The sequence below is a fragment of the Physeter macrocephalus genome, chromosome 21, assembly GCF_002837175.3.
Source record: "Physeter macrocephalus isolate SW-GA chromosome 21, ASM283717v5, whole genome shotgun sequence".
In the NCBI taxonomy this organism is placed as follows: domain Eukaryota; kingdom Metazoa; phylum Chordata; class Mammalia; order Artiodactyla; family Physeteridae; genus Physeter; species Physeter macrocephalus.
In genome coordinates this window covers 5,369,694-5,383,628 of record NC_041234.1, presented here as the reverse complement: position 1 = coordinate 5,383,628, position 13,935 = coordinate 5,369,694, and the positions used below count along the sequence as shown (strand labels likewise).

At 41.1% G+C, this 13,935-nt stretch overlaps 2 protein-coding genes across 10 annotated transcripts in view; one reads left to right on the top strand and one right to left on the bottom strand.

Moving 5' to 3' along the window:
• Positions 1–12,804, bottom strand: part of CNKSR2 (connector enhancer of kinase suppressor of Ras 2) — a 258,842-nt gene extending 246,038 nt beyond the window's left edge. For 5 of the 9 annotated variants that reach the window (XM_007126579.4, XM_055081924.1, XM_028482781.2 and 2 more), the window contains exon 1: positions 12,201–12,804. In XM_007126579.4, the coding sequence (XP_007126641.1) occupies positions 12,201–12,264 (64 nt within the window). In that variant the 5' untranslated portion in view covers positions 12,265–12,804. Of the gene's footprint in view, positions 1–1,403; positions 1,458–12,200 lie in introns of those variants that run through there. The other 4 variants (XM_007126580.4, XM_007126581.4, XM_024115262.3 and 1 more) reach the window with 2 other exon arrangements.
• The window catches only part of LOC114484736 (laforin), a 184,283-nt gene continuing 182,915 nt past the window's right edge, over positions 12,568–13,935 (top strand). Inside the window, exons 1-2 of the mRNA XM_028482886.2 lie at positions 12,568–12,648; positions 12,735–13,141. Of these exons, the coding sequence (XP_028338687.1) occupies positions 12,568–12,648; positions 12,735–13,141 (488 nt within the window). The remainder of the gene's footprint in view (positions 12,649–12,734; positions 13,142–13,935) is intronic.

Below are 13,935 nucleotides of genomic sequence, written 5' to 3'. Positions count from 1 at the left end.
ATACTTACTGGAAGTATCAGTTCTTTTTTACAAATTTTTTAATTTTTTATTGAAGTATAGTTGATTTACAATGCTATATTAGTTTCAGGTGTACAACACAGTGATTCAATATTTTTACAGATTATACTCCATTTAGAGGAATTATAAAATAATGGTTATATTCTGTGCTGTACATTACATCCTTGTAGTTTATTTTAACTTATACATAGTAGTTTGTACTTCTTAATCCCCTTCCCCTTCCCTATTGGTACCTCCCCCGACCCCTCTCCCCACTGGTAACCACTAGTTTGTTCTCTGTATCTATGAGTTTGTTTCTGTTTTGTTATTCTAATTCATTTAGTTTTTAAATTCCACATATAAGTGAAAACATACACTTTCAAGTAAGTCGTTCTCTGTCTGACTTACTTCACTAAGCATAATACCCTCTAGGTCCATTCATTCTGTTGCAAATGGAAAAATTTCATTCTTTTTTATGGCTGAGTAATATTCCATTTTCTGTGTGTGTGTGTGTGTGTGTGTGTGTGTGTGTGTATGTATATATACCACATCTTCTTTATCCATTCATCTGTTGACAGACACTTAGGGTGCTTCCATATCTTGGCTACTGTAAACAATGCTGCTATGAATGCTGGGGTGCATGTATCTTTTCTAATTAGTGTTTTCATTTTCTTCAGATATATACCCAAGAATGGAATTGCTGGATCATATGGTAGTTCTATCTATTTAATTTTTTGAGGAATCTCCATACTGTTTTACATAGTGCCTGTGCCAATTTACATTCCCACCACGAATTAACTAGGGTTGCCTTTTCTCCACATCCTTGCCAACATTTATTATTTGTGGTATTTTTGATGACAGCCATTCTGACGGTGTGAGGTGATATCTCATTGGGGTTTTGATTTGCATTTCCCTGAAGCTTAGTGATGTTGAGCATCTTTTCATGAGGCACCATGTACTTTTATTAGCAATCCTTTGAGAACAAAACATCTCAGAACTGGGCTGGTAGTAGTAGTAGCCTAAAGCAGATCTTTTGCCTAGGTCTAGACTCAGAAGAGGAGAGCGTCAAACTCCTGGAGTTCACTTCAAAATAAGAAAGATGAGGGGCTTCCCTGGGGGCCCAGTGGTTAAGACTCCGTGCTTCCACTGCAGAGGGCACGGGTTCGACCCCTGGTCGGGGAACTAAGATCCCCATGCCGTGCAGCATGGTCAAAAAAAAAAAGTCACCAATACTATAGTTGTATGTGGCATTTTTGTCACTGGCCAAAGTCCTATTTTGAGGGGAAACGCTTTACCACCAACAAACAACACACACAACACACACACACACACACACACACACACACACACACACACACACACCCCTATAGAGGTCAAAAGAACCCAATGACCACACCCCACCTTACCACACACTAAAGAAAGTAGGTCTGACGGAGAGGACATCAACATCTTTGCAAATGTTCCCAGGATTCCTCTCATGTCACATCTACCTCTGGTAGAAAGGCAAGGTAAGCATATTATGTTTTAGAACCAGTTAGAAATTCATTCAAATTCTGCTTCTTCCACTTAATATTTATTCATTCTTCAAAATATTTATTGAACACCTGCTTGATAAATATTTGGGTATACAGGACAAATGATTCAATGTTTCTAAGAAAAAGTTTCTTCATCTGTAAAACAGGGATAATTCCAACCTTTCAGGGCTAGGATAAGTATAAGATGACGCAGGGAAAGCACCTAGCACAGTACATGGTATATAGTAAGCAGTCAATAAATATTATCTGTTGACAGTTCTGCCTCTGAAGATTACCAATAGAATGAAACTTCTTCCTTAATTAAAAAAAAAGCTGACATTTATCATGCACTTGCTGTGTGCTAGGCATCGTTTTAAGCATACCATAACCCTATGAGGTAGGTAATATTATCACCCCTATTTTACAAAAATGAGAAAACCTGGCAAGTTACTTCAACTCTCCCTCACTAAGATCACACAGCTAGGAAGTAATGGAGCCTAGATATAACTAACACAGGCATCTGATTTCAAAGTACTCTTTATTATATACTAAATGGTGCCAATTTTTAAAAGGTAGAAAATTCAGAAACTTTTAAAAAGTCAAGTCTGAAGATAATTACGTATAAACTTGAACTATGTTCTTCATCCACGAAAGTGTAAATCCAATCCAGTAGGCAGAAAAGAAAAAGAGTTAATGTTCAACCTAATTCTATCACTGAACAGGTGTACATCTCTGTTGAGCTGCCTAACTTCTGTAACTTACCTGTTAAAGGGTGTTAACATCTGTCCCTTATTTCACTTTTAAGTACTACTACTAATAATAGATGTGAAATGCATGAGACCTTTATAACACGGGCCAATGCGGGGAAGAACCAAGCTGTACTACAGGATGTTTGCAAAAATATTCCAAAAAGTCAAAAAAACGGATTCCAACCAAGTATGCAGAAATTCTAACTAAAAATATAACTCATTTCTAGCTTGCATATTTTCACTATGGAAATGGCTCCTGGCAAAGTACGATACTTGAAAACACCACATCCTCCAGGGTCAAACAATTTCTTTCCAATCTTAATTACATTATTAGATTGATCAGCAAGCCCTTTCTTCACATATCAAAAGTAAAGTTCAATAGGAACCTACTCAAATTATCACAAATCCCAAATAAACAGAATCTGAATTAGCATGTTTTTACCATAAATAGACTTAAAACATTATGTCTAGGGACAGATTAGAAAGAAAAATTATCTAGATCTAAACATTCCATAGAATGAGCTGTTCTCTGCTTGTCACAATTCAACATCAAATTGAAAGCCTTTGGTCTGACAGCTGGAAGGCAAGGTAGCAGCCTTCTAGATAAGCAAACCTGTCATTAATTTAATGCAACGTTGGTGCCAACAGAGACTGTCGCAAAACTCACCATGTCACCAATGCAGAGGGAAATGGGGAAGGAGCACCTGCCTTGCCATCCATATGCTGGCTCGCACCACACTGAACTTGGTTTCCACACAGGCTCTGGCAGGCAGGGAGGAAAACTAGCAACTGGACTATAATGTCTATTTTGAGCACCAGTAGCAACAAGTCTACAACTCTTTCTCTCATATATATTTTTAATAGCCCAGTACCTTGTTTACACAGCCAAAATATAAGTGAATTACACAAAATTAAAATATGAATTTTCTGCTCAGCCAGGTGAAAAAAAATCACAAGTTGCCAGGACTATCAAACATTTTGAAAATAATATGCATAGCTGAAATAAACTCCCACATACACATATAAAACATACCAAAATTATAACAAGAATTCAGCTAATGCTGTTGAAATTACTCATTCAGCATAATTACTTAAAACCAGTATTTCAAAGGTTTTTTATTAATAAATTAATTAGAAGTCTAACATCTTGCTACAAAATAGATTCTTTCATAATCTTTGCGTAAACAAGTTGGAAAAAGTAAAATCCAGGATCTAAGTCAGCCTTCCATTGATTTCTTGTAGATATTACTTCAGAAACCATGTTGCAAGCCCATTTTAAAAATAGCAGATATGGGGCTTCCCTGGTGGCGCAGTGGTTGAGAATCTGCCTGCCAATGCAGGGGACACGGGTTCGAGCCCTGGTCTGGGACGATCCCACATGCCGCGGAGCAACTAGGCCCGTGAGCCACAACTACTGAGCCTGCGCGTCTGGAGCCTGTGCTCCGCAACAAGAGAGGCCGCGACAGCGAGAGGCCTGCGCACCGCGATGAAGAGTGGCCCCCGCTCGCCACAACTAGAGAAAGCCCTCGCACAGAAACGAAGACCCAACACAGCCAAAAATAAATAAATAAATTTTTTAAAAAAATAGCAGATATGGCTGAAACAGAATAAAAAGTTCAAACAAACAAACAAGAGGATATTGGGTAACACTTTAAAAGCAAGTAACAACGCAGTTTCTTCCTATCTATCATCTTATCAGACTATCCAACCTACCTAATAAGACTAATTTCCAAGAACGTTAATGTCAAGTAAATATAAAACAGACAAGTATGCTACATTTGGTATTAGTTATGTAAGTAACAGTGTTTTTACTGTGGCAAACTAGAATACATTAATGCCATTGCGAGTTTTGGTTTATTTAATGAATCTTGGTTTTTAAAACAATTTTATGTTGTGACAAAATATTCAATAGATGAACACAGAAAACTAAAACAGCAGTTACTGTACTTTAGTAAAATTTAAAATTCAATGAACTTATGCAAATACCCACAACCCTTTCTTTCCTGAAATTGCAAGAATAAGATTAAGATAATGAAAACTTCTATTAGAATTAATGATTGTAATTTAAATTGAAATTGAACAAGAAACTAAATACATCTTTCAAGTTAAAAAAAATACTAGCATGTTTAATGGTTATTTGTAATTCAAACCAGGGCACAATTGCAATCCACTGATTTGCAGTGCTAGCTAGAACATTTAAGCCTGAAGGTGTTGTTTTATTAAGAGTTAACAGACAGGCAAAGTTATGTTAAAGTCTTAAAAATTTCACTTATTCTGATTTATGTTTTAACAATTCTAAATTTAGGGGGAGTGGCACACTTTATTAAAAAAATCTCTATAACGTGCCTACTAGTGATTATCCAGTATCATGTAATTCACAAAAAATCCACATGAGGCACCTGTATTCAACAAGTTATGCTTTACAGTAACTCTACATAGGTTCTTAATGAGTGCTCTTAAAAAATTAGTCCAAATAAATTTATATTTGGTTTAAAAAATTAAAATTTATTTTTCAAAATCAGAGTGAGATGAAGTTATGTAAGAAATGCTGATTTAAGATGCATCTTGAAATATCTTAATTTTATTCCTATTAATAAAAATGTAAATTCAACATTAAATATGAGAAGATATTGGTTCTCATTAAGATAATGGTTCTCATTAAGCTAACAGGCTTTTTTTTTTTCATTTTATCCTCTATATTAACAAATAAAGGGCATTTTCTTCTCACAACAGAAAAATACATTTAAATTTCTTATATGAACTTTATTTTCTTTACTTTTTTAAGAGGAAAAATGTAAGGCATTTTTTTCAATTTCATTCTACCATGCATTCCAAAATATATGGTGTTCTTTTAAAAACACCAAAATGAAGAAACAATTAGAAAATTTGTATGAAAGAAAATACTTAAGAAAAGGGGTATGTTTTAATTTTTTAAGTAGAAGTTTGCCTATTGTGTTGGCCTATGAAATGACATCAGCAAATAATATTTATAGCATAAACACAGAAGTGTTATAGATTCACTGAAATTATTAACATTTCTTAGCGAAATTAATCTACACCATGATTTAGATCATTGAATTGGCTAGACAGCAACACAACTATGAAAAATGGACAAAGCAACCCTACTTACACTGTATTCTGGCACAGTATACAACTTGTCTCTGAAGTATCCATTAGGGCATTATAAGGGACTTTACGTGCATCGTCATTTAGGAAAGCAGATTTGTCGACAGACCAGTAATCTGTGAATAAATTTATTTATTCCTTTACTCAACAAATATTTCCTAAGTGCCTACTTTTCACCAGATACTTTCTTATGCACTGTTATGCAAAAAGATGGGTTCCCTGCCCTCATCAAATAATCATACAAATTAAGGTAAAAAATAAAACTGGCAAATGGAACAAAGAAGATATACACGGTACCAAGAGAGTGCATAACTGAGGATATGATGTGATTTGGGGATTCAGGAAGGCTTTTCTGAGGCAGAGGCGGGAAGGCTTGAGATCTGAAGGATGAGCAGGATTTAACTGGGTGAAGAAAAAGTTCAAAGGCTCAAGGGCTGGGTAAACAGGACTGAAAGAAGGCCCGAGTAGCTAGTGCTAGCAATGACGTTTACCTCACAGGCAACAGCCAAACCTTCCAGGGTCTTATAGGCCATTTTAAGGACTTTATCCTAAAAACAGTGAGAAACCATTAAATTTTTTAAGCTGATGGGGAAGATAGGATTAGATGGGAATCATTCTCAAGAAGTTCATCCTGACTACAGGTTTATGGATCAAACAAAGTAGGATGCTGTAATTATCATGACCTTGACTGAAAAGATAATATTTTATCCTTTGCAAGAAGAGAAAAAGAGGAAGCAGAGTACATAAATTTTACCTTTTCTAAACCCAACCACCACTTCTCAAACTTTTCCACTGATGTATCCATAACTGCTGAACAGAGTGTACTCATAACCCTGGGAGGTCTGGGAAATGCAGCTTTAAACAGCCTGCTGCAAGTCTAAAATTCCTGTTAAGCCTCCGGTCTCATCTTTAAAATCATGCCAATTTTGCTTTCTATACCATGAATATAATATCTATGTTTATTTTAATATAAAAATAATATTTTAAAATACTTAGCAAAAATCAACTTTTTGGCTTTTGATCATCTGGCTCACAACCACAGAAATGTACCATTTTGGGTAGCACAGGCCTATGCTATGCATGAAAACTGAATTCACTCACTGAATGCTATTCAAAACAATGAGCCTATTCTTCAGCCAGACACTAATCCATGACAAACTCATAAATATAAAGCTTTAGACTCCATTTTGTTTTTCAAATTACTTACCCTCCCTTTCTCCCATCTTTAAATTAGTACTGATGATCCATCCTTCTAGGACTCTTTATAGAAGCTAATGCTTCAACTTTCACAATAAGCCTGTGTGTGAGGGAAGTCACATAGAAAGCTAAAAGTCATGAAGAAAATGTTAGGTCCTAATCTGAGGTCACTCTGCTATGAATGAAAATGATAATTTATCATTGCTTTAAGAACAACATCAACATTTAAAAGCCAATCTGCATTCTTCATGTAAGAATTTGGATCAGTAAAATTCTAAATATCCAACAACATAATGTTAATGATGTAATTAATCTTCAAAATAACTCATTTTAACATTATTTCCAAATTATTCCTGAGAAACAGAAATGGGCTTATTTTTGGCAGCCAAAGTTTTATAATGTGGTATTTATTTAAACTCAGGACATGATGAGAGTTTTATTGTCTTTATTCTTGTACTTTGGGCCACCTACTCATGCTCCTCCCTCACTTTCCCTGTACTGCCCACCTTTCTCTTTCAACCAGACAAATGTAGACTCAACCCCTCTGGTTAATCGCCCCATCTCAACTCTAGAGTCTCTTGCTGTGCTTCTACATTTAGAATACATCCCTCTTAGAATATACCTTAATTAAATAAACTGCTTAAACAGTTGTTCAAACCTTCCCCATAGATTCCTTCCTGACTTACTAAAATCATCATCTTCTCTTTCCATTGGTGCTTGTATACATATGCAAACTCTTAAAATTTACCAAATGTACTAGTTGGTACCTGTCTCTGTCTTGGCATAGGTTTGCCAATGTCACTGCCATCCCTTACAGAGACTAATTTCTCCAAAGCAGGGAATTATTTAAATTCATCCATCAAAGCACCTTCCATGCTGAAGTACTAAGTAAATATCTAAGAACTAGAATACATCTACATAAATATACTCTTTTTTTTTCCTACTATGCACTACATCATGCGTGTTACCTTAAGGAGCAAATGTTAATGACACTACAAACAAAACGTTTCTTGTGAACTAAACTCTACATATCAAAAAGGTAAATTTCCTCTTTGTATAAAATGACAAGAATTCATGTTCCAAAAACGTCAAATCCAAAGCAGGTGATTGTTGGTTACTATCTAGTCATGCTGCAATTGAGAAAAAACCTAATTTTTCAAAAAGAGGTAATAGCACCAATTTAAACATTTAGCATATATTTTTTTCCCTTACGGTGTATACTTCTCAAGTTCCTGCCACAAAATTATTCTGATCTCTCTCTCAAAACAGTTTAACTCAAAATTTTGACATTTTCCTTCACGTGATTAAGATAAATTTCAACTTCAGCTCTGGGTCCTATGAGGGGGAAAAAAATTACTAAAGGGCATTGTACCTGTCAAAACTGCTTTCTGTTATTGGACACATTTTCCTTTAGAGCATGTAAACTGTTATACTAAATAGACCTTATTTCATCACTGCATTTTCCTCTTTTTAGGGTTGTATGCAAAACGTTGGCTTTATCTTTATTTTTTAATACCTAAAATAACGTATTTCATTTTCTGTCCTCAAGAAGGCTGAGTCATCAGGACAGAAATTAGAAGTCAGTGAATGCTTCTTAAAGAAAATGGTTTATAGTAAACAGGAAAGACCAGAGCAGTTAATTGTGGGATGGCTTCAGAGGCTATCTTAAAAATTTAGATGATTTTAGGAATCATAATAACATATGAGTGCATGGAGCTAAGTCACAGAGACCATAAGAGAAGATCAGCAAAGCGGGGCCTGTCAGTTGACTCTGAAAACAATAATCCATTTTATGTGATCCAGAAAGGGATTAAAGATCACTGGAAAAAATGTCAGAAAGGGAGCTGGCCCCGGAAAATAACTTTATCTTAGTCATCTGGATATTTTGAAAGAATTTCAAAAGGCAGAAAAGGTGTGAGAAAAAAACTGGAATTATTGGCTGTGACATGGACAAGGAAAATTAACGATAAAATTAATAACAGGGGCCCAAACGTGTTCAAAGGTTTTTGTTATATTTCAGAAGGCAAAAAAAGGAGACTCAAGCACTGCAGATTATGAAATATTTCCAGGCCCTGCAAGTGAACAGACAGGAGCTGAGAAATAATGTATTTTAGAGTAACAGACTGAGCAAAAATTAGAAACAGTTATTGGCCTACTTTTCTACCTATAGCTTTTCACAATAACTGCTTTGCTTTTATTCACTGTAAAAAGGTTTATGTTTTAAAATTTTGTCAAAACTATAGGAGGACTGAATGTAATTTCCAACTGAAAAAGGTTAGTTCCAAGCACTAAATGATGAGTATTTGATTTTCTCAAAAAATATTTTTATAAAATTAATTTTTAAAATTAATTTTGAAGGCTATGAGACATTTCCAAATAGCCTGAAGTACTATCAGGAAAATGTGGGATATAAATGCTTATTCTACTGACTCATGAGGAGTTCATATATTTACTGGAACTAACATTGATACTGTGTCACATCAAATTTTTATTGTCAGGAGAAAATTCAATGAGTATTGGATTTCACAAATAGTGGAGTTGGGGGTGAGCAAAAAAAAAAAAAGGAAGTATTTCCTCATAGCGTTTTTTAATAATAATTAATATAAATTTAATACTTATGTGTCCCTCAAATACATTTTAATAAAAAGTAATAAATTAAAGTGAATGGCAGTGTATATATGGTCCTTCATAATTAATCTTGAATATATTCTACCAAAGCTTAATAATCTTGTCAGCCAGGGGTTTTTCCCTTCATTTGCCTCTCTGCTGACTGAGTTTCTATTGCACTTCTATAAATTGTCTGGAAGCATTAAACATATGGCCATGCTATTCTTATATGCTTAATGGTTCCTTTTCTGTTTGGTGAAGAAAAAAATACCCTAGAAAGAGCATAAAGCATATACCTTACTAAAGAGAGTTATAACCATCTATGATTGTGACTAGGTGAAAGTATATGCCATATATATACTTTAAATGTTAAGGATGATGAAACTGTCTCATTAGGAGCATGTTTTAAAGAACTCCCACAATGCTGCAGTTGTTCAAAAGTCCTGTTCATCCTTTGGTACTGCCTTTATAACACTATACATTATACAACACTAACTGAGGTTTGGCCATTCCAAAGCTACAGCCTAAATTAATTGACTTTTAAACATTAGTGCATCTGAAAAAAGGGTGAAAAGTATTTTTTAAGTGTATTTTGTAAAGTTTATCTGGGGAAAAGGGTGGGGGGGATTAATTAAGCTAATAGTGTACGTTACCTTAATTAAGTTAATTAATTTGAGGAAATGTTTGTTTCATCTTAGTATTTTTTTAAACCTTATTTTCTGATAATATATCAAATCAAATTTATATGAAGATTATGAAAATTTCAGCAGTAAGCAGTTTGGGAAATATACAGATAATGACATGAGTTATTCTCCTCCAGTCTAATGTATACAAAGATACACAAATTCTGTCTTTTCAAATAGCTCTAAGATGCATCACCAACAGGTATGAAAATAAGTTATTCAACTTAAATATAACAATCACTTAAAATCACAGCTAATGATGTTAGCCCAGCTCCAAAGAAGCTGCATTTTAGGCTGGAGAGATTTTTAAAGGACTAGTGTACTAAGAAACTAAAAATGTGTGTCAGAATATGTACATCATATGTTCTACGTGCTTCAGTGGACCTAAAGTGTAGAGAGTGGGGAAAGTGCAAGAATATACTGGGAGGGTGGGAGGTGAAGAAGATGGAGTATGCAGCACTCACTACAAGCATCATGGGAATTTGTGAGAGGTAGTCTCTGAAGGTAATCTGACTCCCATGGAGCCAACATAGCTTTTCTTTGAGTATTTCAGTAACAAGACTCAAACTGAAGTAATCTTTTAGGCAAATTCAAAGAAAGGGTTTTAATTAAGCATTCTTGCTTTTCGCATGTGCTCTGGCTCTTTCTTCCATGACTGAGAAACACAGAAGTTAGATGTTTGCCTGCATCTGACAATCCGAAGGGGGGAAAAATTGGTGGGAATCTAGGAGAGCGGAATTTCAATAGCAATATGAAAACAGAAGAAGAAACAGAAAAAAAAAATGAGCCACTGCAGGACTTTGTCTTAGTCATGGCACCCATGGCACCTTAGCACAATGCACCGCACACAGGGGGGCAGTCGATAAATAATGAATTCGATTTAATTCAGTACACTCTCATTTGTACTGCGCTTTGCAGTTACAAAGCACTTTCCACATATTAGAAAAGAAAAACGAAATAAATGAAGAATAAACGGGCAAGTAAGGGAATAAACGGAAAGCAAATGGATAAAGGAAAATCCACAAGACAAGCAAGAGGCTGAAAAGGCTCGGGGGAAAAAGAAAAAAAAATTGAGTTTCCCTCTGTCGTTCTCAATCACTTCCAATCACCCTACTTTCGTTCTAAAGTACCTGGAGCTTAGAAAGTCTGACTGCTAAGCAAGCCCTAAGAAAGGGCTCCCTCATCTTTGGAACGGCATTTGCAAATAATAAGCCTTTGGTCCCTGACTAATCTACCCAGAGTTTGTGACTAGGAATAACCACGAGCAAAACTCTTAACATCTCCCAAGTGTGGCGAGGAATCCTTTTTTGTCCATCCCCTCCATCCCCTGTCAGCATTCCCCAAATCTTAGGAATCTTGGGGATGGGAGGGGGCGCAGTGGTCGTGAGGAGAGGGTCCTCTAACTCAGACAACAGACAACAGAGGGAGATAGTGAGGCAGGAAAGCCCAGGGACAGAGAAAAAGCCCACGTTTGAGATTAAGAGGGCGAATGTCTTTAAGTATGGTTATTAGAAATTGCCCAGGGGAAAAAAGGGGAGAGTCTTCAAGATGGAATAAATGAGGGGGCACTTGAATGTGCATCACTTTACACCTGGGGTCGAGGCCCCAGTAAAAAGCCTTAAGATTCAAAGCCTCAAGCGGCCAGAAGAGGAGGAGGCAAAGGACGCGGGGGAGATGCACAGGAGGGAGCCACAGATACCAGCGCAGATGCTGTCCCAGGGGAAGCATGTTTTCCTCTCCCCCAAAGCAGCGCATCCCCCGAGCATCCTCAGCCCAACCTGGGGAAGAGGGGGAGCTCTCTGGATCCAAACCCCGGCGGCCGCGTCCTGACACCATTATGTGGGCTTAAAAGTTGCAGGGAGAGTTGGCGCAAGAAAAGGCACTTGGCAGGGGCGGCCGCCAAGGGGGCGTCAGGATTCCCAAGAACAAAGGGGCCGGGGAACGGGCGACCGTCCCTGGGGGCTCCTCCCTGAGGGGAGAAGGCAGGGTCGACACGTCCTCCCGGCCTCGGGGCACCAAGGGGAGCTAGGAGCCGGAAAGACTGACAGGGATTCCGCCGTCCGGCTCCCAGCCTCCCATCGGGTCGCCCCGGCCACCCTCGCGCTCTCCGCGCCCCTCTCCGGCTGGGAAGCCACTGGCTGGAGACAATAGGAGACCGGGATCCCGAGCCCCAGTCAGCCCTGGAGGTCCCCCGCCGCCCTCGGCGCCCCACGATCAGCCGGCTGCAGCCCCGATGGCGGGCTCGGCCGCGGCGGGCGCCCCTTCCCTCCCGCGCGCCGGGACCCCGAGCCCCAGGGCTGCCTCGCCCTCCGCACAGCGGTCATTACCTTTCATCCAGTCCACTACTTGACTCGGAGACCATTTGCTCACCGGTTCCATGATCAGAGCCATGAGCACAGGGTCGGTTCCGCGCGGGGCGCGGAGCTCGGAGCTCAGACACAAAACGAACTCAACAGCCTGAGCCGCCCTCAGGTGGGGTCCCTCGCTGGCCGCTGCCTCGCTGGGCGGGCGGCGCGGAGAAGGCGGCTTTTGTGTGTCGAGTCTCGCGGCTGCAGCGGTGGGAGCGGCGACTGGGAGGGAAAGGCGCCGGGGTCGCGGGTCCGCGCCGGGTCTGCTCGCTCCCCGCTGAGGCGGCGGCTGCTGCCGTGGCTCCGCAACTCCGCTCGGGTCTCCGTCCCTCCGGGGCTTCAGTTCATGGCTTGCACTGCCGAGGGTCGCAGCGCTAAGGGAAGGAGCTGCCGCCACACGCCCGCAGCCAACTTGCCCGTTCGCCTCGTGCGCGAGAGTGAAGCCCCCGGCACGACCAGCAGCTCGGCGGAAATGACGAGGGGCCTCCTGCCACCCAAAATATCTCTCCGCAGCCCTCGGGTGCGGGGCGCGCGCACCACGAGCCCCCCGCCCGCTCGCTGCCGCGCGGTCCCACCCCCGGGGCCGACGGCAGCCGCGCCAGGCGCGTGCGCGTGCGCGCGCCGGCACGAGGCCCGATCCCGGGGTCCGCCTGTCAGTCAGGCAGGTGCGGGCGGCTCGTGGCGTCGCGTTCCCGCCCCGCGGGCCGCCCCGGAACGGAGGCGGACGAGGAGCGCGTGCGCGGCGGCGGCGGCGGTCGCGGCGGCGGCGCGGGTTCCAGCCTCGGGTCGGTCCGTCAGCCAGTCAGTCAAGTCAGGTGCCAGCGGCGGGAACGCGGCTCCGAAGGGCCTCTGAGCGGACGTGGCGGCGGCGGGACGGGCTGCCCACCAGTTGAGCGCCGACTGCTGAGGCGGCTGAGGAGGTACCTGCGGCCCCGCCGCCGAGGGGTGGGGGACGCCGCTGAGTGCGGGGGTTACAGCGGGAGCCCGGGCTTTCCTCGCTCTCGCCCTCCCCGCTGCTGAGTGGGCTCCCGAGGTGATTCCCGAGCCCCGCGTACGCCCGCGGAGACGGAGGCGTGGAATGCCGCGGACGGGGACCGGGCTCCGCCAGCCAGAAACGCAGCGATGACGAGGCAGGAGGGCCGGTTCTGTCGGACCGCCCCCGGTGCTGCACCGGCCCTGGGAAGTCAGGCGCGGAGCCTGGAGCCTTCGAGCAGCGGCCGTGGCGATTCCGAGGGAGGTTCGGCCCCACGTGCCTTTTGAAGGGCTTGGTGTCGGGTTTTCGGCCAACTCCTCCGACGCTCAGAGCACCCAGTGTCCATTTTAGAGGATGTCCTTTTGTTTTCAGATATTCTTGTATAAGAACTGAACGGTAACACTGGGCTTGAAAATGAGTGACGAAGTGTAGACAACATGGTTCTTCAAAACTCCTGTTCTTCCTAAATCTTAAACAGGCTCCTGTGCAGTCCTTAGTAAAACAGACGGTTTGCCTAATGAGGCTCGATTTACACGACAAATGATTCATCCTAGAATGTTTGGACGCAAAGTCTCTGCCACCGTTGTAGATGTTTTCTCTTTGTCATTCTTTTTTTTTTTAATTAAAAAAAAATTTTTTTTGCGGTACTTGGGCCTCTCACTGTTGTGGCCTCTCCCGTTGCGGAGCACAGGCTCCGGACGCGCAGGCTCAGCGGCCATGGCTCACGGGCCCAGCCGCTCC